The 24,598-nt window shown below is 46.3% G+C and overlaps 1 protein-coding gene and 1 long non-coding RNA gene across 6 annotated transcripts in view; one reads left to right on the top strand and one right to left on the bottom strand.

Annotated features, from left to right (window-relative positions):
- Positions 1–21,752, top strand: part of FRMD5 (FERM domain containing 5) — a 275,887-nt gene extending 254,135 nt beyond the window's left edge. Inside the window, exons 9-16 of one of the 3 annotated variants that reach the window (XM_074366027.1) lie at positions 2,713–2,776; positions 3,326–3,417; positions 5,949–6,023; positions 6,592–6,660; positions 7,548–7,654; positions 19,533–19,876; positions 20,758–20,810; positions 21,163–21,752. In XM_074366027.1, the coding sequence (XP_074222128.1) occupies positions 2,713–2,776; positions 3,326–3,417; positions 5,949–6,023; positions 6,592–6,660; positions 7,548–7,654; positions 19,533–19,876; positions 20,758–20,810; positions 21,163–21,169 (811 nt within the window). In that variant the 3' untranslated portion in view covers positions 21,170–21,752. Of the gene's footprint in view, positions 1–2,712; positions 2,777–3,325; positions 3,418–5,948; positions 6,024–6,591; positions 6,661–7,547; positions 7,655–19,532; positions 20,608–20,752 lie in introns of those variants that run through there. The other 2 variants (XM_074366028.1, XM_074366026.1) reach the window with 2 other exon arrangements.
- LOC123619717 (uncharacterized) lies at positions 5,975–19,525 on the bottom strand. Of its 3 annotated transcripts, XR_012507649.1 has the most exons (4): positions 12,135–19,525; positions 10,073–11,228; positions 9,873–9,984; positions 5,975–8,650 (listed from the first exon to the last, which is right to left on the bottom strand). It is a non-coding gene; the product is annotated as an uncharacterized LOC123619717 (long non-coding RNA). The 3 variants fall into 3 exon arrangements; XR_012507647.1 differs by having other exon boundaries at positions 9,873–11,228; XR_012507648.1 differs by lacking the exon at positions 12,135–19,525 and adding an exon at positions 11,529–12,128 and having other exon boundaries at positions 9,873–11,228.
- Positions 21,753–24,598: the final 2,846 nt, after the last annotated feature.

Here is a 24,598-nt window from a genome sequence, read left to right as displayed (position 1 = left end):
TGTAGGATGAGAGGTCTAGGGCTGGGGCCAGTGTTAGGGAAGCCAAGTTCTCATGAGAACCATCCTTGGGACTGTCCCCCGCAGCGGGCCATAGCATCTGCATGCATGTTTACTCATTACCTACTCTCCTAACGAAGGAGGGCCCACGGTGACCCCTGGGGCAGACAGACGTGACTGTTGCTCTGGCCAAATACCCTCCTCGAGCCACCTCCCTCTGTGGGTACTGCCTGTAAGAGCAGAGATGCTACTGTCTCCTGACCCTTCTCAGGGCTTGGGTGTCCTGAGCCCCCAGGAGTCACATCCCCACTCGTCCTTCCCTTCCACTCCCACTGCCTCAGCTGCAGCTACTCGGAACTGCTTCCCCTCCGCCCTGTCTGTCTGGGGTCTGTTCTGCTGTGTCAGCGGCAGACGGGTTTGTTGATGGACACCTGGCTCACCTAGAGACCCTTTTCCTGGCCTGTGCAAACCTCTTTCAGCTTCATCAGAACATGTCACATGTTCTCCTAAGCCCCTGTGATTTCTGAACCTTCCTGGGCCTTAGACTGCCAAGTGTTAGCTGGCCAGCTCCTCCCATGGGCTTGGACAGGGGGCTTTCCTTGGCCCAGAGAGCTCAGCCGCGGAAGCCTGGCCCTGTCATGTTCCCTCTGCCTTCTCCAGAAGATCTAACGGAGAACCTGAGGACAGAGCGCCTCCCTGGCAAGCTTTCTGAGGCATCCCCCTCAGCTCCCCTGCTGAGCCTGTGGGCAGACACCACCTTTCCAACCCTCATGGCTCTCATGACGACTGGCAGTGTGGTGTCCCCCAGGGTGCTGGTGAAACTGCTCCTTGCACGTGCCCAGCCAGGCCCCATCCCCCAAGAACCCCCTTCACAAGGCGCCTGCTGCACTGGCCTCACCACTGTGCACCCCACATGCCCATCTACTGGGCCTTCTCAGGTGGGCCCTCTCACTGTGCACTTTGGGTGAAGATGGTGAGGGTGTGGGGGTCTCCTGTCCAACAAGATACTTTCAGAAAAAGACAATGAGCAGCGTCAGGCCACTGCTTTCCTAGTGAGGAACACTTGCTGCCTGGAGACCACTGGGTTGTGTGATGCTCCTTAGAGGACCCGGATCCTGGGCCACACTCTGACCGGGGTGGCTGTCTTGTGAGGTGCCTGGTAGGGGGCATTTTGCTAGAAACAAATAGGACACACATGTTACCGGGGCCCGGAGTCCCTAAAGTGTCCCTGCCCTCCAGGAGCCCTGCTGCACACCGGCTTGTCCCAGGGCCTTTCATTCTGTGACTTCTCTCACGGCCCACTTCTTCACGAGGTCTCCTCTTTATCTGCCTCAACTTTAAAATAACAGATGTAAACTCAATCTCACTTCCAATAGGAAACATCTTTCTTTCCTATCTTGCTTGTTGAAACCTAGGTGATCTGTGTGCTTGTTGGTATGTTAATCAGTCAATACTTAATGTATTCTGTATGAGTCTGAGAGAGTGACTAGGAGGGAATCAAAGAGGGAAGGAATACCATGTGACTTGCATTAGCTCAGGACTGGTAGTCAAGTTGTGAACTCTCATCCTGACCCTGCCATGACTTCCAGAGAACAAGTGACCTTCCTCTGTCCCCTGGCTTTTGTCCAGTTACTAGTAAATTGGATACATGGTTCTCACTACCTTCTGCTACTTCCTAGGATACTGAGCTAAGATATCCCTAGAAATTTCAAAGAGGAAGAAGCGAAGAGGAGGCAAATGTGCGTGGTCAGACTTCCTTGGGAGTCCCAGTTGCGGAGAAAAATAAGGCCCCTGCCCCCAGCGAGGTGGGAGGGCCTTCAGGCTCCAGAGGGTGACTGTGTCAGGCAAAGGGAAGGGAAGTGAGGAGTGCCCGATGTGCGGCCTAGCTCTCTGGCTCTCAGGGACATCCACTTAAGACCCTGGTCATTTTTGCATTTTGTAAATGTAACCAAGGCTGAGAGCAGTATGTGGAGGTGAGGTCTAAGCCGTGCCATGTACAGTAACCATGTCACTTCTTCTGATTTGTGTCTGTCCTGCGGGTGATGTACCCCAGTATCCTGTTTGCCTCTTTTACTGCAGCCATTCACTGGGCTGGTGGCTTCAAGGATTTTTCTACAAAAACCCCTAAGCCCCTTTCCTGGTCAGTACGCTGCATGACTGTTCCATGTAATCTGTTCTCTCTCTTTGGTATGTTGCCCTGCCCCCTCCCTGAGATCGTTTGACATTTGTCTGCATTAAACTGCATTTTCCATCTAGTGACACAGTCACCTGAAAGACTCAACTCCCTCAGAACCTGGTTGCATTGTTTTTCATTATTTGCTGTACTTGAACTTTGGCCTCATCAGCTACCTGTGGCATCTTACGTTTGACAGTCCCATCCAGATAATGCACCTGTGTTATGAACCAAAGCCTGAAATGGCCCAGGACCACTCACTTCCCATGCAAGTCTCCTTTTTACAGCCACTGTTGATGAGCCCGAAACCCTCCTATCACCCTATTATTATAGTGTGATTGACCAGAAAACTGTGGATTGAACTGTTTCAACAACTGTTCTCTAAGGCCACTGCGCTGCTGTCTTGTTTCGGTTCTAATTTTGGCTAAAACTGTGTCTGTGCCCGGAGCCCCTTCCAGTCGGGGTGGGCTGTGCATCTACAGGACTCGGCTATGAATGGGCAGCCCCCAGTGAGGTGACTGGTGCTGTCTTTGTGCTTCTAGGAATGAGGTGACCAAGCTGAAATTTGAAGGAAAGACTTTTTATTTATACGTAAGTCAGAAAGAGGTGAGTGCTGGCTTCCTTCTCTTCAGGGAGGGCTGGGGCACTGGGGTGGTTCCTGACGGCCAGGGCTGAACCACAGTGGCCCATCCACCCAGGCAGAGCTGAGCCATGACCAAAAGCAAGACCTGGAGGTGAGGGATGGGGAGGGATGGATGCTGGTGGCCCCAGAGGTCCCACACCTCCTGGGAGTACAAAGTAAGTCTTTGGCTTCCATGTGAAAATTCCAGGAAGATAATAAAAACAAAAAAAGAAAACTCCAGATGAGAAAGCCACTTTCTCTGGTGAAGGCTCACCTGGTTCAGGCTGTACCAGCTGAGACTTACCCTGATCGGCCCTGCCAGGTGGGACCTTCTGCACTGTCCTGACCTCTGCCCCGTGGATGCTGCAGGCGTCCTCTTCCAACCAGCCAGCCGCCATGCCGCCCCTTCCCCATCTGAAGCCTCTCGCTGAGTAGTGGGGAGCCCCCGACAGCTCAGGGGTCAGTGTCCTGGCCCACTTCACCCTTCGCCTCTCCATCCACACTCAGGTGTTTCTATGTGGGATTTCTTGTAGGAAAAGAAAATTATTCTCACATATTTTGCTCCAACTCCAGAAGCCTGCAAGCACCTCTGGAAATGTGGGATCGAGAACCAGGCCTTCTACAAGTGAGTGGACACGTGCACCGGGGGCTGTCTTTATCAGGGCCAAAGTCATAGAAGCTACTTTTAGAGGAATGGTGGGCAGGAAACTGAGAGATGTTGACAAAGGAGACATGACGTGACAAGGTTAGGCTTTCTTATAAAGCTCAGCCCCCTTCCCAGGTGTCTGTCCTTACCACGTGGAGGGCCAGAGCTGAGGTCTGGGAATGTGTTTCAGCAGACGTGCCCAAGGGGTTTACCTCGCTATGTCCTTGGACAACCCCCAGTGGCAAAGCAGTTCTGGGTCCTTTCAGGGGAAGGCTAGGGCCAGAGAAAGCCCATGGGTGCCTGGCATCAGTAAAGCTGGCCCTGTGGAGCCACTCAGAGCCCTGTATTCAGGCCCAGAACACAGCAGCTCCAGAAAGGAGCAGGCATAGCCCGGAGCAGCTCGCTAAGCCTTGGAGAGACTCTGGGGCCTGCTCGCCAGTGGGTGGCCTGGTGCTGAGCTGGGGTTGACACCAGCCCTTCCTGGTGTGTCACTGACAGAAGTTTGCCAGTGCCAGGCCGAGTCCAGGTGCCTGGGGTGGGGTAGTGAGGGGCGGGGGAGGCAGGGACTTATCTGTTACTGAGATACCAGCTTTGGGCCAAAGGCAAGAACTTTGCTTACCAAATGATTTTATAAAGTAAATCGAGGCTTTTGTGCTCAGTTTTCTTTACGAAAGTGGTTATAAAAGCATTAGGGAGCAAAGATACAGCCCATCAAGGAACTGGGGTGATCCAGATATAGTATGTTTCACTAAAACCCTTGGTCTTGTTTTAAAAATAGAATACAATGACTGATGCTTTAATAAGCTGTGTCTTAATCAGGACAATGTAAGACAGAGTGTGTGGCATATTCCTCCCCTGACAGGCCATAGTTCTCCCCCCAGTAACCTGAGGGATCCTGGAGAGAGCTGCTCCAGGCTGGGGGCACCGTCCTCCTCCCCACTCGGTAGACTGCGACCTGCTCACTGCTATGGGCAGAACTGTCTCCTCCCTGGTGCTCCAGCCAGAGCCCAGGGGCTGTTTCTTTGGCAGGCTTTCTGCATTGCTTTATAATTTCTATGTATTTGAGACCAGAATCAGGGGTGAACTGAATGGGTAGCCTGAATTCTAACCTGAGTGGGCTTCTTTCTTCTCATGGAGAGGATGCTCAGCAGACTTTCACGTGGTCACATTTCCCTCCTGTTCAGTCCCTGGCTGTCCAAGGAAAGCCAAGGAAACATTTCAGCATCCTTTCCGGAGGTCTTCCTTTGTTTTTCCATCTGTGTTGTGGGAGCAGAACTGTGCTTCTGCACTGTGACTGAACTCAGTTTCTGGGTCTTTCCTTAATAGATCTCCACACCTAGCGAGCCCTGCCAACACCCACACTGGAAACCAAGGTTACTTTTCTCTGTTTTCCACTGACTACTAATTCAGTGTTAAGGGCCGCTAGCCTGGGTCAGGCCCCCATTTATGCCAAGTTTCTGGCAGCAGCCGCTGTGGCCTCACTGAGTACCTCTCTCGTGAAGATCCCTGCCCTGCTTTTGGCCTAGTGCTTTGAAGGGAGCTGGCTCAGACTCAAGAATATGCTCAGGCAGGAGGGCAAGTAGGCTCAGAGCCTCACGGAGCCCTGGGACAGGTGGGGATGGTGTCCCCAGCTGTTCACGGATTGTAGGGACAACTCCCTAAATATTCACGGCCTGCCCACAAAGCGTCAGACCAGACCGGTCCCTGGCTGGGCTAGCACTGCAGGCACCCAGGCCGTGTTGTGGGCAGAGGTCAGGGCTTAGGAGGGTCACTGGGCAGCTCTGCCCAAGCTTCCTTTTCTAAGTGTGTGAGGACGAACAGGATCAGAAGTCACCCAAGGGCTTAATACGGCCTTCCAGTCTCCACATAGGCTGTCTGCCGCCTTGAAAGTGATACTAATGGGCGTTCTGGGGGAGGGCAAATGGTCCCAAGTTCAAATACATGCTGGAACTTTTGTTGAAGCTAGTTTCATGTCAGGCTTTCTCGGTCTTTAACAGGGTGACATATGTTAAACCCTCCAAGGAGATGGGATAGGAAGGGCAGCCCCTACCCTCTTCACCCAGTTACCCAGACATGGATACAAATCATCAAATACTAGGACTGTAAGGGCCTCCTGAGGTCAAGTAGTCCCCGCTCCATCATTTTATAGATAAGAAGACTGAGGCCGAGGGGAAAAGAAATGTGCCCAAGGTCATACCGCTAACCCGTCGGCGGATGACGTTCTGTTACTGCCCCAGCCCACCACCCCTAACGTTTATTCTCTCAGGCCCCCTGGTGAATCCCAGGAAGCACTCGTGGGGAGCCCTCACCCTCCTGATGTAGAGGGGGGTTTCCACATGACTGTCCCCAGCACTGACGCCCTGAGCACAGGAGAGTCAGAGACAAAAGGGGCTGTGAAGGGCCTTTTTCTGAAGTTTCCCCAAGTAGCCTTTAAGGAGCTGGAAAGGTGCTGCCTTAGGCTGTGAGGCAGTTGCAGGCCATCTGTCACACTGGACTTTGCCTTGCTGCAGGCTGGAGAAGTCAAGCCAAGTCCGCACAGTGTCCAGCAGCAATTTATTCTTTAAAGGGAGCCGGTTCCGATACAGGTAAATAGTGACAGTAAGTAACCGTTATGGACCTATTTTTAGACCCTTCTCCGGAGAACAGTGGCTCAGTGGTCCTTACCCTTGAGAACAAAGACACTGGGAGCCTCCAGAAAAGAGTGAGGTTTCCATCCAATTCTCCTGTCTCCTAACCCTTTGACTCTTTCTTTCCATCCCTGAGGCTGTTTGTCTGTGGGGCTTAAAATGTGTATTGTCTCCTCCTGCCCTTAAAACAGCAGCAAAATAAGAACCGTGCCAGTGATTCTATTCATGTCTGTCTAAAGAGTTTTTGCAATATTTTTGGAACATGCTGGACAGTGAGGAATCATTCCTAAATGAGAATGCAAGACCCCAAAGACTTCAGAGAGAGAGGGAGCTCTCTAAGAAAGCCATCAGGACACCTTAGAGCCCTTTACCCCAGCCAGCCTTCCTCAGTGACCTAAACATTGGGAAGGGGGGAGCCAAAGAGGCCACTTCCCAGTTCAGCCAGAGTATCTGAGATCTTGGAGAGGAGCCCGGTCCTGGAACACTGTCTCATTCCTTGCTGCTTGTTTTATTACACCAATTCTAGTGGCCGAGTTGCGAAGGAGGTAATGGAATCAAGTGCCAAGATCAAACGGGAGCCACCGGAAATACACAGGTAGGCTGCCAGGGGCTTCCCCCAAAACCAAGTCCAGCTGAGCTCTCAGAATCTTAAAAGAGCCAGCAGTGTGCATACTGTGGGGATTCTGGCTGTGATGGCTCCTGAACAGAGCAGGAGGGTGAAGAGACCCATTTCAGCTGAGGCATGGGGAACAGTCTGGCCCTGGTTCCCTGAGCCTTGATGGAGAATGAGGGAGGGCAGACTAATGCAGACAGTACATCAGACCCAGGAGCCACCTTCCTGGGTAATTCTGCACTGTCCTCCCAAGTCCTGAAATTGGTCATAGACCATGGAGGACATGTCCATGCAGCAAGATTCCATTGGTTCTAGAATCAGTCCATTACAGGAAGCCAGTCATACTAGGTCTGAAATAGTTTTAGGACCCATGCTTTATGTAAAACTGTAAATCATGCATGTCCAGAAGCCCATCTTCTCGAACCTGATAGACCCAAGAAAAACATGATTGGCCAAGAGGGCCAGGGTTTGCCCACCAGCCTGACCTCTGGGAATGGGAACAGTACTACCTGCCTTCACATCTGTCGCTTCTGTTGGAGGTCAAGGGAGGCTGCCATATCGGTCTCAGGCCCATTTTTAGGAGTAGTGCATATCCTGGGCTCTCCTCCCTGACATCCTGCCCAGAGATCAGTGGCACCGTTGCCACACTAAAGGAAGATTCAGGTGGGTCTGGGATATAAGAAAGTTGACAAGCAGTGTCTCTGACCGGGCTCCAGGGAGTAAAGGCAAAAGGCAGGCATTGAAGATTTAAAAAAAAAAAAACAAAATAAAACAACACAGCTAGGTAGGTTCTAGTGACCACTCCTCAACTCTGAGTCCTGACCAAATCTGTGTGCTGAGTTAACAGTTCCCTTTTTCTTTAACCTCAGAGCAGGGATGGTTCCCAGCCGCAGCTGTCCCTCCATAACCCATGGCCCAAGGCTGAGCAGCGTCCCTAGGACCCGGAGAAGAGCTGTTCACATCTCCATCATGGAAGGTGAGCATGAGCTCTGGAGGTGACACGGGTTCCTTTAAATTATCACTTGGACCAGTTCCTCACAGACCTTTGAAAGAAGTGAATATGCCTTAGAGACAGCGGCAGGTTTCTCCAGGGGTAGGGAGAAGGCTTCCTCCAGTGGGTGGGCACACCAGCTGGGTGTCAGGTGAAAGGGAATTCCATCAAGCCCTGCTGAGCTGTGGTCCAGGAGGGTTTGGACGTCTGAGAGTATGGGGCTAGACCTTTGGGAGAGACCTTTGTAAATGGAATCTACCATGTTCCATGCAGTTCTGAACTTGCCTTCTGTCAAGAAGCTTTCACTTGTGTTCCAGATCTGGTGACCAGTCTCCACAGCTTAAATGATCAGGCTGGCTGAGGCAGTTACACAAGAAATTAAAACTCTTGCTCTGAAGCATTCCAGTAGCTGCAGCCGCCTTCTACTTCAGTTGTAGAAATCTGTCCTCTTGCTACCTGAATTCTTTAACACTGTCTCAGGAAGCCCAACATGCCCCATCTCTCACTACTGTTCCCTCCATCTGGAGGAGGTGGATGGAGACAGGAGGAGAGACAAAGTCTGTGTGTCTTCACTGAACGAGATAACCCCAGCTGAGGCTGATGCCGCCCCCACCTCTGGGCCGTCAGTTCTGTGAGTAGACTCGCAATATTGCTCTCCAGCTGTTGTCACTGAGCCGGCTTGCCCGACAGGCTGGATACAGGGGTACAGTGGAAGCTTTCATTGCAGAACATGCCATTTTGTAGGACCTCAGAAAATCTCAAGCAGCAGGACACAGCAGTAGGATTGCTTCAACCCTGTCTCTGTCCTGGAGGCCGGGAAGGGAAGGCCCTTCGCCCTCCCTGTGGGAATGCTGCTTGTTGATGAAAGTGAAGACCCGCTTAGGTTAGGAAGGAGATGGCTCTGCCACTTGTCCGGGAGGCTCTCTGGTTTGATGTGAAGCGTCACTGGCTCACTCTGTATCACCCGAGCGGGATCTGTAACTACACACAGTCGGGGGGTTGGGAGCCCTGGCTGCACAACCCCCATCAAGAACCTTAATTATGTGAGTATCTTAACGGCTCCATTTGTAAAACCCCAAGGGTTTCGAGGAAGCTAATGTATGTGCAAGTCCTTTAAAGAGATGAGTGCATTTACTGGGCAGGCAGCAAACACAATGAGAGAGCCCTGGTCAGGAAGTTAAAAGATGAGGTCGAAATCTGAGCTCGGCCACGCATTGCCTGGGGGCAGATTGCTTAACTTCTCTGAGCCTGTTGCCCCCACCGGAGAGCAGGCTGTATGTAGGAGGGTGCCTTGTACACTACCAGGCGTAGTTGCTATGCAAGGTATAGAATCACTGTGTCCTCAGACACAGCCTCCTGGTTTTTCCCCATCTTAGGCCGAGTGGAAAAACTAGCCTGGTTCTTGCTGTCCCTCTTTTTATGGGGTGTGCATCACAGGAAAGTAGAATGAAATTTCTTTTCTTCTGAGCAACATAACTTTCTCCCCTGTCTGTGGCCCTCGTTCCCATCCATCCTGAGGCTGCAGCGGCCAGGTTCATCCCAGGGCTCCTGCAGAAAGTCTGGACAGCTGTCCTCCCAGAGAATAGGCGCCCCCTAGGGGAAGCTGGCACTACTGCAGTTCTCACATAGTAGAGGAGCCTTACGCTCTTCTGCTCCCTAGCATATGGAAGAATGTCCAGTAAACCAGCATCCTCAGAAGAGGGAAGACTGAGGCCGTCCACATGGTGACACACCTCACTGGGAGCAGCTGCCAAGCAGGGTTAGCAGGACAACTCAGAGGTGCAGAGAACCATCCTCGAGCTGTGAGGCTGCCCCAGGCCCCTGCCAGCTCTAGCTGTGCCTTCAGCCTCCTCCCAGAACCTGTCTTCCCCACTGTAGCAGCAATGGGCTCCTCGACATCCAAAACAGTCACCATGCTTGCAAAAGGCCAGACAGGGTGCAGTGGGGAGAAGCCACTGTGGAAGGTATTAGAGCAGAGACCCCTACGGCCAGGCACAGCCTCAAAAATCTCAGCCTCACAGAAATTCACACCTGGCAGATTATAGCCCAGCAGGCTCCACGCGTTACTCCCCAAACCAGCCTGTTCCCGAGGCTGCCTGCTGACAAGCCCCAACTTCATCCCCAGTCAGGGCCCTCTGGGCCCATTAGACTCAGGAGGGTGGAGGTAAAAGCTAAGAAATGCCCCGGCGGTAATGAAACTCACAGGCAGAATGAAACTCAGGGTGAGGCGAGGCAGATGGACATCTGGTTTGGATGTGGAAAAAATACAAGACTTCAGTAGCTAAGTGGCTCTGTCAGTGCAGGGATCATCAAGCCTGGGGAAATAAAGACTGGATTATTTCAGGAGGCGAGAGTTCAGCTGCACCATCTCTCAAGAGGGGGTTTTGCCTCTAAAGCACCTACCTAACACAGCTCGTCCACCCCAGCCAGGCAGGGAAGGGTGAGAGGGATGTGATGCAGAACTCAGAAAAATGGCACAAACCCTCAAAACTCCCAGGAAGTTGTGAACATTTGAAACTGGTTCGTGCTCCATCATGAACTGTCTTTCCTATAGTCCACAAGACACATAGTATCACAGACCCCATTTGCCTTTTCTTGGGGAAAGCTTTGTTTGCTATCTCCAAAAACAATGGGGAAAATTGCAGAAACCATTAACATGACATTCCAGTTCCAATGAAACCAAGTAATCAATGAACTGAGACCCTTTAAAAGATGACTACATTGATTGGCCCTGCCCTCTGCTCTCAGGGATGCCAGGATAACACAGGTTATTTTTTCAGGCCTGACCCAGAGAGGACACTCAGGTGTGTCAGTTCCTCTCACCAACACGCCCTGGGGGGCACCCCTCGGCAGCCGGCCGAACAGTGTGGAGCCCCGTGGAGGATGGGACACAGCCCCTTTCCAGCCCCAGAGCTACCCAACGCAAAGCCCATTGTCTTTGTAGCTTCACATCTTGGATTTTCTGGACAGTCTTGATTCCCCCTACCCTCTGGGACTGTCCCCTGTCCTCTCTCAGACCCTCACCCTCTTAGAGGTCTGGGGCCCTTATTTGGGCCTCAGGGAAACAGCTACAGGCTGGAAAGCGTTACTTTTTATGGCTCTAAGTGCTTCTGACTGGTCAGTGCCCTGATAACGTTGGCCTCTGGGAGCTGCCCCTTCCCTGCAGCTCAGCCTGCTCACTGAAGGTCGGAGACTTGCGGCACCGACCTTCACTCTCCAGCACGGGAGGTGCTGCAAAGGGGCTGCCATGGCATGAGATCAGTGAAAATCCTTTGTCGCTAGCTGGTTTTCCGCCTTCTCCTTCTACCTGGCTGGTTTCCATGAAGAGATCAGCTGGTTTCCACTGAAGAAGTATCTGCCTTCCTGGGCCACCATGGGAAAGAGTCTGATTAAGATTCACACCAGAGTCCGCGTTCAGCTCCGGTTGACTAATCACTGCCTTCGGCCCCTGAGTGTGCGCATCCTGAGGATGGGGCCCCGGCTCCGGGGTCGGCTCCTAACCGCTGTGCCCCACAGCCCACTGGGAGCCACCTCTGGGCAAGGCAATCAGCTGGAGCACCTCCAAGGTAAAAAAAAAAAAAACAAAACTCCTCCGTTTTGCTGTGCCATTTGCCCAGATTCCCCCCTGCAGCACCCAACCCCCCCCCGCCCCGAATAACAGGTTTGAGATGGGTGGTGGTTTCTAGTGCGACCTAAAGTTCTGCACAGGACTAACCTGGCACAGGAATGATAACCTTACAGGTGAGGTCTGTCGGGGAACAGAAGACTAACATTTACTACGTAATTTTGTTTATCAGGAGCCCCGCTGGAAATGCATACATAGCCATTATCTTGTTTACTGAGGGCACCAACAACTCACCATAATACAGCTTCTGGTGTCTTTCTGATGTCACAGCCTTTGCCTCTAACCTTCCCCAGCAAGCCTAGGGCTGACTTGTAGGCCAAGCTAAGATTGCACTGAAGTGGCTTCTGGCAGCTAAGCAGGTCATACTTTGGAAGATCTGGCAGTCAGAGATGTCCTTGTGAGGTGCCCTTGGAAAGGGTATGAGGTGCCCTGTGCAAGGGAGCTGAGGTTCCAGAGAAAGGGGAGCCAGAGGAGTAGCTGGGAAAGGGACTGAGCCAGCAACATGTGTGATCAGAGCCTGAAAAGCTTTCTGTTTTATCAGGAACCTGTTACATACTCCCAGGGACGTGTTCCTCATGCTACATGTGTAAACGGGAGTGAGGCAGGAATGCTGGGGAAAACGGAACATCAAGGTCTCTGGAACAAGGAAGAGGCTCTTAATTTCACCTTTTTTCAAAATAGTTTCTCGGGTAATTGGGACCTAAATCTAAGGCAGATGCAGGCCGTTGAATTAATTCACTCTGGCCCACTGTTTTGCTCCCCAAAATCCAACTGCATGATTGTTAGTAACATGGAACAGAAAGAGGCTTGGATTCTACCCTTGCCTTTGCATTAACCAACCTCATGACTTTAGGCAAGTTCTGTAACCTCTTGCCCTCACCACTCATGGAGCTGTTGAAAGATAAAATGAAAGTGCTTTAAAAGTTTAAAACATTATACAAATGTAAGATTTTATAGCATAGGGACAAAGGAAACACAGCTGGGACCATGGAGCTTCTGAAAGCAGAAGCTGAGAGCTGTGGCAGATACACTAATGATGAGGGTGAAGGGAAGAAGAGGCGGATACAGGGGCTGCCATCTCCGCCCCCCACTCCCCAGCCACTCACTTAGAACCAGTTCTCAGTTCGTTCCTCTGGAGAATCCCTAACCGCATGGATACTGAGACGGGCTTCAGTAGGCTAGGCGGGGAGGCTGCCTGGGTGAAGTGGCTACCGACAGTAACTGCAGAAACCCAGGTGAGCTCATGAGCTCAAAGAGCTGTGTGCTGGGTTGTTAGGAGGACATTCAGCTCCCGAATCAGTATTTGCTGAGGCCCAGCTGGACAAAACACAGTCCTCCCCATTCTTGCCTCTCAAGGCCCTTGGCCCAAGAGGCAGACATGAGCTCCATGAACCATGACCTCACCTCTGGGTCAGGGATAATCTGCAGTTCTCTTCAAATTGGGCTAGAAGGCTGGTGGCCAAGATGGTAGAGTAGAAGGAGCCAGCACTCACCTCCTCTCATGAACACATCAAAATCACAACTAACTGCACAACCACCATCAATGAAAACGACTGGAGCCTACCAGCAAAGATCTTCCATAACTAAAACCATAAAGCAGCAGCCACAAGATGGGTAGGAGAGGTGGACCTGGGATACAATCAAACCCCACACCCCTCCAGTGGACGACCGACAAATTGGTGAATATCTATATTATAGAAGATTTCCCACAGGAGAGTTCTGAGCCCCATGTCAGGCTCCCTAGCCCAAGGGTCCATCACCAGAATGAGAAGCCCCCAGAGTATTTAGCTTTGAAGGCCACCAGGGTTTAACTGCAGGAGCTCCACAGAACTGGAGGAAATAGAAACTTCACTTGTAAGGATGCACACAAAAATCTCAGACTCACCAGGACCACAGACAAAATTTCATGGGCTACTGGGCCAGACCTACCTGCTGGTCTTAAAGGGTCTCCTGGAGAGGCAAGGGTGGCTGTGGCTCACCCTAGGGACACAGTGGTGGACATATCGGGGAATATTCATCTGCATGAACTCTCCTGGAGGCTGACATCTTGCTTGGTACCAAGACCTGGTCCCACCCAACAGCCTGTAGGATCCAGTGTTGGGACGTGTTGGGCCAAACTGAGAGGGGGAACATCCCCACTCATCAGTAGACAGGCTGCCTAAAGACTTCCTGAGCCCACAGCCACCTTTAGACATGGCCCTCTGGTAGGACCAGCTCCAGCCATCAGTGGGCATACCAGCCCCTCCTGCCAAGAAGCTGGCCCAACCCTCTAGACCAGCCTCATCCACCAGAAGCAAGAAAACTATGATCCCGCAGCCTGCTGACTGAGTCTGCAAACACAGGCCAGATGCTGTCCTGGCACCTGCTGGTCCCTGGCCCTTGGGTGACAAGAGGGGAGTGCCCTGCTTGAGATGCATTTGACACTTCCTACAGAGAGCCACTTCCCCAAGGTCGAGAAACGTGACTAACTTACCACAAACGTAACAATACAAATAGAAATTTAGACAAAATGAGGCAGCAAAGGAATGTTCCAGACAAAGGAAGAAGATGAAATTCCAGAAGAAGAACTAAGTGATGTGGAGATAGGCAATCTACCCAAGAAAGAGAAAATGATTAGTAATGATTCAGTAATGATTGTAAAGATGATCAAAGAACTCAGGAGGAGAATAGATGCACAGAGAAAGAAGTTAGAAGTTTTTAGCAAAGAGTTAGAAAATATAAAGAACAACCATATTTAAAGAATCCAATAACTGAAATGAAAAATACCCTAGAAGGAATCAAGAGTAGACAAATGAGGCAGAAGAACAGATCAGTGAGCTGGAAGACAGTAGTGGAAATCACTACTGCAGAACAGAAAAAGGAAAAAAGAATGTTGAAAAGAAATGAGGATAGTTTAAAAGACCTCTGAGACAACATCAAGAACACTGATATTTGCATTACAGGGGTCCCAGAAGGAGAAGAGAAAGATGGGGCCTGAGAAAATATTTGAAGAGAGAACAGCTGAAAACTTACCTAACCTGGGAAAGGAAACAGTCACCCAAGTCCAGGAAGTGCAGAGAGTCCCATACAGGGTTAACCCTAAGAGGAATGCACCTAGACAAGCTGTAATTAAAATGACTAAAGATAAACAGAGAATATTAAAAGCAACAAGGGGAAAAGCAACAAATAACATACAAAGGAACTCCAGTGAGACTATCAGCTGATTTTTCAGCAGAAGCTACAGGCCAGAAGGGAGTGGCACAAGATATTTAATGATGAAAGGGGAAAGCCTATAACCAAGAATACACTACCCAGCAAGGCTCTCATTCAAATTTGATGGAGAAATCAAAAGCTTTACAGACAAGCAAATGCTAAGAGAATTCCACACCACCAAGCCAGCTTTATAATAAATGCTAAAGGAACTTCTCTAAGAGGAAAAGAAAAGGCCACAACTATAAACAAGAAAGTTACAAAATGGAAAAGCTCACTCTCACTGGTAAAGGCAAACATACAGTAAAGGTAGGGAATCATCCACACACAAAGTAGTAGGAAGTTAAAAGACAAAGGTAGTAAAATCATCTGTATCCACAATAAGCAGTTAAGGGATTAGATGTAAAATATGAACAATTAGATGTAAAATATGATATCAAAAACAGTAATCATGAGAGGAGGAGAGTACAAATGCAGGGCATTTAAAATGCATTTGAAATAAGAGATCAGCAAATTAAAACAATCATATATATATGACTGCTCTACAAAAACCTTATGGTAACCATAAGCCAAAAATCTATAAGATATATACACACAAAAAAAGAAACCCAAATGTAACACTATAGTCACCAAATCACTGGAGAACAAAAGAAAACAAATCCAAAAAAATTAACAAAATAGCAATAAGAACATACACAATAATAATTACCTTAAATGTAAATAGACTAAATACTCCAACCAAAAGATACAGACTTGCTGAATGGATAAAAAAAGACCCATGTATTTGCTGCCTACAAGAGACTCATTCAGATCTAGAGACACAGAATGAAAATGAGGGGATGGAAAAAGGTATTCCATGCAAATGGAAATCAAAAGAAAGGTGAAGTAGCAATACTTATATCAGACAAAACAGACTTTATAAGACTATTATAAGAGAAAGAAGGACACTACATAATGATCAAGGGATCAATCCAAGAAGAAGATATAACAACTGTAAACATACACGCACCCAACATAGAAGCACCTCAATGTATAAGGCAAATGTTAACAGACATAAAGGGAGAAACTGACAGTAACATAATAGTAAGGGACTTTAACACTCCCACTTACATCAACAGACAGATCATCCAGACAGGAAAATCAATAAACAAACACAGGCCTTAGATGACACATTGGACCAGATGGACTTAACTGATATTTTTATAGAACATTACATCTAAAAGCAGCAGAATACACATTCTTTTCAAGTGCACATGGAACATTCTCCAGGATAGATCATACATTGGGGCACAAAGCAAGCCTCAGTAAATTTATGAAAATTGAAATCATATCAAGCATCTTTCTAACCACAATGCTGAGATAGAAACCAACTACAAGGAAAAAACTGCAACAACAACAATCCCACAAACACATGGAGGCTAACCAATATTTCTTTCTTTCATCATTGAAGAAATCAAAAATACCTAGAGACAAATCAAAACAAAAACCAATCCAACGATCCAAAACCTATGGGGCACTACAAAAGGGAAGTTTATAGCAATACAAGCTTACCTCAGGAAACAGGAAAGATCTCAAACAACCTAACCTTACACCTAAAGCAACTAGAGAAAAGAACAAACAAAACCCAAAGTTAGTCAAAGGAAAGAAACCATAAAGATCAGAGCAAAAATAAATGAAATAGACTAAAAAACAAAACAAAACAAAATATCAATGAAACTAAAATCTGGTTCTTTGAAAAGATAAACAAAATTGATAAACCTTTAGCCAGACTCACCAAGAAAAAAAGGGAGAGGACCCAATTCAATAAAATCAGAAGTGAAAAAGAAGTTACAACCAACACCACAGAAACACAAAGGATCATAAGCGGCTACTATGAGCAACTATATGCCAATGAAATGGACAACCTAGAAGTAATAGACCAATTCTTTTAAAGGTACAGTCTCCTAACACTGAACCAGGAAAAAATAGAAAATATGAACAGACCAATTACCAGTAAAAAAAAAAAAAAAAAAAAATTTGAATCAGTAACTTAAAAACTCCCAACAAATAAAAGTCTGGGACCAGATGGCTTTACAGGTGAATTCTACCAAACATTTAAGAGTTAACACCTATCCTTCTGAAACTATTCCCAAAAATTGCAGAGGAAGGAACACTTCCAAACTTACTCTACGAGGCCACCATCACCCTGATACCAAAACCAGACAAAGATATCACACAAAAAAAGAAAATTACAGGCCAATATCACTGATTAACATAGATGCAAAAGTCCTCAACAAAATACCAGCAAACCGACTCCAACATTCATCATTATTAAGTGGGATTTATCCCAGGGATGCAAGGATTTTTCAGTATCCACAAATCAATGTGATACACCACATTAACAAAGTGAAGAATAAAAACCATATGATCACCTCAAGAGATGCAGAAAAAGCTTTTGATAAAATCCAACACCCATTTATGATAAAAACACTCCATAAAGTGGGCATAGAGGAAACATACCTCAACATAATAAAGACCATTGACTAATTCACAGCTAACATCATAATGGTGAAAAACTGAAAGCATTTCCTCTAAGATCAGGAACAAGACAAGGATGCCCAGTCTTGCCACTTTTATTCAGCATAATTTTGGAAGTCCACAACAATCAGAGAAGAAAAACAAACAAAAGGAATCCAAATTGGAAAAGTTACAGTAAAACTGTCACTGTTAGCAGATGACATGATACTATACTTAGAAAACCCTAAAGATGCTACCAGAAAACTATTAGAACTCGTCAATGAATTCTATAAAGTTCCAGGATACAAAACTAATATACAGAAATGTGTTGCATTTCTATATGCTAACAACAAAATATCAGAAACAGAAATTAAGGAAACAATCCCATTTAACATCACACCAAAAAGAATAAAATGCCTAGGAATAAACCTACCTAAGGAGGCAAAAGAACTCTACTCCAAACACTATAAGACACTGATGAAAGAAACTGAAGACAGCACAAACAGATGGAAAGATATACCATCTTGGATTGGAAGAATCAATATTGTTAAAATGGCCATACTACCCAAGACAATATACAGATTTGATGCAATGCCTATCCAATTACCAATGGCATTTTTCACAGAACTGGAACAAAAAAATTTTTTAATTTGCATGGAAACACAAAAGACTCCAAATAGCCAGAACAATCTTGAGAAAGAAGAACAGAGCTTGAGGAATCATGCTTCCTGACTTCAGGCTATACTACAAAGCTACATACAATAATCAAAACAGTATAGTACTGGCACAGAAACTGACACATAGATCAATGGAACAGGATAGAAAGCCCAGAAATAAACCCACACACTTATAGTTAATTAATCTATGACAAAAGAAGCAAGAACATAGGGTGGAGAAAAGACAGTCTCTTCAATAAGTGGTGCTGGAAAAACTGGACAGGTACATGTAAAAGAATGAAATTACAGCATTCTCTAACACCATATACAGAAATAAACTCAGAATGGATTAAAGGCCCAAATGTAAAACCAGATACGATAAAACTCCTAAAAGAAAATATAAGCAGAACACTTTTTGACATAAATCGTAGCAGTATTTTTTGGATCCATCTCCTAAAGTAATAGAAATAAAAGCAAAAATAAACAAATGAGATTTAATTAAGCCCAAAAGCCTTTGCACAGCAAAGGAAACAAAACAAAAAGACAACCTATGGAATGGGAGAAAATATTTGCAACCAATTAGACTAATACAAGATTAATTTCCAAAATATACAAACAGCTCATACAGCTTAATATCAAACAACCCAATCAAAAAATAGGCAGAAGACCTAAACAAATTTCTCCAAAGAAGACACACAGATGGCCAACAGGCACATGTAAACGTGCTCAACATCACTAATTACCAGAGAAATGCAAATCAAAAACACAATGCAGTATCACCTCACACCAGTCAGAATGAGCATCATCAAAAAGTCTACACATAATAAATGCTGGAGAGGGTGTGGAGAAGACAAAACCCTCCTACACTGTTCGTGGGAATGTAATTTGTTGCAGCCACTATGGAGTACAGTATGGAGGTTCCTTAAAAAACCAAAAATAGACTTACTATACAATCCAGCAATCCCACTTCTGGGGATATATCTGGAGGAAAATATAATTTGAAAAGAGACACACATCCCAATGTTCATAGCAGCGCTATATACAATGGACATGGAAGCAACCTAAATGTCCATTGACAGATGACTGGATAAGGAAGTTGTGGTATATTTATACAATGGAATACTACTCAGCCATGAAAAAGAATGAAATAATGCCATTTGCAGCAACATGGATGGACCTAGAGATTATCATATTAAGTGAAGTAAGTCAGACAGAGAAAAGGCAAATTTCATATGACATTACTTACATGTGGAATCCTAAAAAAAAAAAAGATACAAATGAACTTATTTACAAACCAGAAATAGACTCAAAGACATAGAAAACAAACTATGGTTACCAAAAGGGAAAGGTGGGGAGGGATAAATTAGGAGTTTGGGATTAGCATATACCCATATAAAATAAACAACAAGGACCTAATGTACAGCATAGAGAACTATATTCAGTATCCTATAATAACCTATAATGGAAAAGAATTTTAAAAACATATAAAATATATATACACACATATAAATAACTGAATCACTATGCTGTACACCTGAAACTAACACAACATTGTAATTCAACTATACTTCAATTTTCTTAAAAAAGGTTAAAACCAGGCCCAAGAACACCAAAGGCAGGAAAGGCAGAATCTTTAACAAATCTGGCCAAAACCATAAGCAAAAAGAAAAAAACCTCAACCACGGCCACTCTAATTTCTGCTGCTTCTCTTGTCCTATTCTTGAAACATCAAAATGGGAGTGCAGTGGCCACTGCTGCTGGTCATGTGGGGGTACAGAAGGGCTTGCTCTTAAGATCTTAAGTGACCAAATAAAACAGAAAGGGTGCTGACTCCAGTGAGCAGCAAAGTGCACGCTGAGACACAGAAAGCCTCCTCATTTTCCTCCTGCCTTTCCAGGTCTGGAGTCCCTACGGGACAGTGCCCACTCCACCCCGGTGCGTTCCTCCTCCCACGGGGACACCTTCCTGCCTCACGTGAGAAGCAGCCGGGCAGACAGCAATGAGCGAGTCGCCGTGATTGCGGACGAGGCCTACAGCCCTGCGGACAGTGTGCTACCCACCCCTGTGGCCGAGCACAGCCTGGAGCTGATGCTGCTCTCCCGGCAGATCAACGGGGCCACCTGCAGCATTGAGGAGGAGAAGGAGTCTGAGGCCAGCACCCCAACTGCTGCAGAGGTGGAGGCCCTTGGGGGAGAGCTGAGGGCCCTGTGTCAGGGGCACGGCAGGCCAGAGGAGGAACAGGTGAATAAGTTTGTTTTAAGTGTCCTCCGTTTGCTCCTTGTGACCATGGGACTCCTCTTTGTTTTGCTCCTCCTCCTGATCATTCTTACTGAGTCTGACCTTGACATTGCCTTTTTCCGAGATATCCGCCAGACTCCCGAGTTTGAACAATTCCACTATCAATACTTTTGTCCCCTCAGGCGATGGTTTGCCTGCAAAATCCGCTCAGTGGTGAGCCTGCTTATTGACACCTGAGAAGGCATGACTCCTCCCAATAACTAGCCAGGTGGACCAAGGAGCCCGGCTACCCATTCCCAGCAATTGGGACCCATCGCGGAACCATCGGCACATGTACCAAGTCCTCCTCTCATGACTCAAAGTCCACAGCCTGGGAGGGTCGTTTCCCAGAAGACAAAAGGGATAGGCTCATGCCCTGTCTAAACAAACTGGGAAAACTCATTTCCTTCAGAGGTTCCTTCAAGAAAGGCTCGCAACTCTGTTTCTCATCCTCCCAATTTGCAGGATAATTTTTGGTTTTGAATTTTGATTTTTCATAGATGTGTATTATTTTGAGAATATCAAAAATAATTTATTTTACTATTACTGATTCTGGCAGTAGTGTCACCTAGTAGATGGGACACTAGTTGAAGACTAGAGAGCTGCTGTCCTCTGAATTCTGCAGGAGCTTCCCCACTGGGTTCCAGTGGACACATCACTGCAGCCTCAGCGGGGCAGGCCAGGGGTCTGGACAATGGGGACTGTCTAGGTTTTCTTGCCAGACAGAGCTTTTTAAAAAGTAAACATCCATGTAGAATGATTAAATGGAAAGTTGCTTCTTATGATGGTCTGAGTTGGATTTTCTTTTCCTTTTGTTTTTTTTGTTTTTTCAAATCTGAGCACAGTGGGCATCTGAAGGGACCACCGCTACAGCAGCAGCAGCAGCAGCAGGGGTGGGGTAAGTCCGTCCCCTTAGACTAGATCCTAGTGGCATCACCATGAGTTTTGTGTAATGAACTTAGACTTCTGTGATTTTTTTTTTTTTTCTGAAGAACCTCAAGACTTTTACCGTGCTCCAGAAGCATTAGGTGAATTCAGTGGTGCCCAGGAGAGGGCTGTCAGAAACACTGAACTAAGCGTAGTTTACAGAAACCACAGCTAAGGTACCTGAGAGACTGTTGAGATTCAGAGAGCAGTACTTATTTTGTACACCCTCTTCCCTGCCAAAAAAGACTATTTCAATTTATATTTTAGCAACAAAATGTTATTTTCTTACCAATTCATATTCTCTTTTTACTTTATGGATTAAGAAAATAGAGCCTGATGAACTTAAACGATTGCAAGAAAGAAACTGATCCTGAGAATGAAAAGCTTCAGAAAATAGAATTTCAAAATCAACAAACAGCCTTGGAAGGGACCAGGAGAAGAATCTCTTTAAATAGGAGTTCTAAGAGATGCCTACAAAGAAAGAAGGTGAACGTGGCAGACCAACACTTAGATGTAGGAATCCTGCCCCCTAGGGTCATCCCCTGCACCAGGAAGGTAAATGCTGAAGGAACGCCCTTGCCATCCTTGCTGGGGGAGCGGCAGTCGTGGGCAGAAAGCAGCACAGCACGGGAAGGGTAAGCGTGGGGTCCGAGCCGAGCTCTGCAGCTCTCACAACCACTCACACGCAAGACTTGTTTTCATCTCAGGGAGAGATTTCTATGTCATCTGGGGCCTGAGGACTTATTTAAGGACAGTCAGTGGACATATTCCTCGGATCCACATTAACAGTGGAGCAGCTGCTGACACCCTGTGACGCTGGGCAGCCCCAAATGCAGAACAGAATGAGGCACTTGTAGATTTGCTGTCCCCTTATTTGTCCCCTGAAATGGCAGAACCATGTCTATGAATAGATAATAACAGCCATGAAATAGATGGGGTTTTTCTTTTTTTTTAAGGTGGGAGGATTGCTGCATAATTTTAAACACCCTTTCATCTAGACCAGGGGTCGGCAAACTTCTATAAAGTGCCAGATAGTAATTTTTTTTTATTTTGGTTTTGTGGGCCCTACTCTGTGGCAACTACTCAACTCTGCCGTCTTAGCACAAAAACAGCCATAGGTAATACATAAACAAAGGAGCAAGGCTGTGTTCCAGTACAACTTTTATTTATAAAAACAGACGGTGAGCTGAATTTGGCCCACAGGCCATAATTTGCCAACCCCAATCTAGACAATAAAACTGCTCCTTAGGAGTGTGTAAGCAGAAAGAGGGTCGGGTCTGCTTCAATTCCTGACACGTGGTAAAGCCCCAGGACCACTTCCCAGTAGAAGCACTGGGGTGGCTTAATTAAAGGGTGCTCGAACAACCAACCAGCAGAAAAGTCTGATGTCAAGATGCGCAGGAACGAGGACTGGAATGCTAAAACGCAGCCAGGATCTAAGAACAGGAGAGGGCCTGTCTGATCATTTCCATACCAGCAACAATTTGGGAAGAATTACAAACATTTTGCAAGTGACAAGACAAAAGCTGAAGGAGATCTTAGTAAAGATTAGGGATCACTTAGAACCAACGAGCCACTGCCACTTGTCATCTACACAGGAAAGGTTGTATTAGCACAGGACTGGAGTGACAAGGAGACTCAGAGATGAAAAGGCTGTCAGGAGATAGGGGGCTGGTTTTAACCTGGGTGTTTACTGTCTTATGCAACATAGCAGATTACCTTTTAGTGTAGTGTTCCTACCTCAGTCTGTAGAACATGGTGTTTCTACGCAGTGAGTGATAGCCTCGACTCTGACCTTTCATATTCACATTAAAGAAAGACGCAGTGTTCCATCTCCTGGTATGTTACTTGTGTCTAGAGTTCTAACAGTAAACTAGTCCATACCACTTCCAACAGCTGGACTTTGCTCTCTGAACTGAAACTTTCGGGGGGTATTTTTCCCCAGGGCTTATCCCACAAAATACAGATAGAGAAGTTTCCTTCAATTTGCTTTTCAAATAGTGCTTGAATAACAAACCTTTGTTGGTGACTAGTCTTTTTTGGTATCTCCCCGTCATTAAAAATTGTTCAAGTTTTTATCCTGGTTTTACTGTGTTCCACTATGTCTCCTATTTTCTCTCAAAATTAGTTTGATCTCATTGTAGAAAAAGCAATGGTTCCCATAGCTTCATCTATCAGAGGAAATAAAACTCTTACTAAAGAATAGTGTACTGCATCTTAAAGCAGTAGAAGGTAAACTACCTGCAAATGTGAATTTCTTAGTTTCATTAAGAAATATATAGTTGTTAACCTTTTGTGTGCCAAAAATTCTAAGTTACATTTTCCTTCAAAGCAATGTACTTTTTTCTACATATGCAGTATGTAGTTAGCATAAAATCATTGGTGCCATGAAAATTATTTTTAAACTTAAATAAATATTTAAATATCATAGAAGAGTGGACTCTTTTTTTTTTTTTAACTTACACCCTGTCTCACTTTCTCCTCAAAGTTAACAACACACAGATAAAAGAATGCCAGTGGGATTTACACTGCTGACTGCTGTTTGCAACTGGAATCATTTAAAATACTCACTTTGCTTATAGTCATCTATTATCTTTGTCTCTCCCCCCAAAAATAAATACTATTAAGAACTTAGAAGCTGTAAGTGTGGAATAATTTTAGAGATGAACTGAACCTCATTTTTCTGATGAGGAAAACCAAGAAATTATTTTCCCAAGGAAAATAATTACACCGTCTTAGAGCCCAAAGTAGAACCTAGATGCTCCAGCTTCTAGACCAGCATTCTGAAGGCTGGAGTAAAAGAACAGAAGACCCTTCCCATGAAGGGAACAGAATGATACCACCACTGCAGTAAGAAACTTCATATTTACAACTTACGAAATACATTCCTTTAACTGTCTCATCTGATTCTGTAACCATCACTCTGTGGCCACAGACTGGTAATAGTCCTCTAAATTGCCTGAAGATAAAACGTGAAACAAGGGTCCACTGTCCTAGCTTATTATCTAATCTTCCTGCTTTCAATTCTACATGCCCTCCAGCCCTCCATTCTGCCACCAGATCATCTTCTAAAGCACCAATCACTTTATGCCACTCACCTCCAAATTCTAAGAGGTTATTATTACCTTTAAAATGATATCCAGTGCCCTGTTCCCAGTGAAGTGTTGTTGTTTAATGACAAATGTCTTTGCTTAAACTGATCTGAAGAGTTAAAAAGCGTGAGAACCACCGGACGTGAGAGGTTTTCCGTGATCCTACAGATTTACAGCCGCCGCCGTTCTCTGGATAACTAATGAAGACTGACCTACACACACACCCTTTCAGGGCCCCGACCCCACCCCTGCTACTTAGGCTTCCTCAACCACAACCCAACCCCGTGCACCCCAACACACTGGTGGTTTTAGCTCATGAACAGGCTTCCCCTACAAACTCCTACAACGTGCTGATGGAGTGGAGTCAGACACACAAAAGACACTTCCCAAACATTTCCTCTCACATAGCTCCCATTTTAGGAAAACATACTTTAAAATGTTTTATTCCTCACCCTATGTAACTGTGCTAATGTTATCTTCCTCACAAATTCCACCTTTTCATCTGAAAATTCAAATATTTGCAGCCAAATGAACCAGAATTATGAGTAGATGCTATCATAGAACTAAAATTCATTACTGGTCATCAACTCTGTTAAAAAGGAGAAACAAAACTATATTAAGTCAGAGGGACAGCTTACAACACAGGATGCCTAAGTTTTTGGAATCT

This window comes from Camelus bactrianus, chromosome 6, assembly GCF_048773025.1.
Source record: "Camelus bactrianus isolate YW-2024 breed Bactrian camel chromosome 6, ASM4877302v1, whole genome shotgun sequence".
Taxonomy (NCBI): Eukaryota; Metazoa; Chordata; class Mammalia; order Artiodactyla; family Camelidae; genus Camelus; species Camelus bactrianus.
Note: the sequence above shows the minus strand (reverse complement) of the source record. Positions and strands in the feature narration are given on the sequence as shown.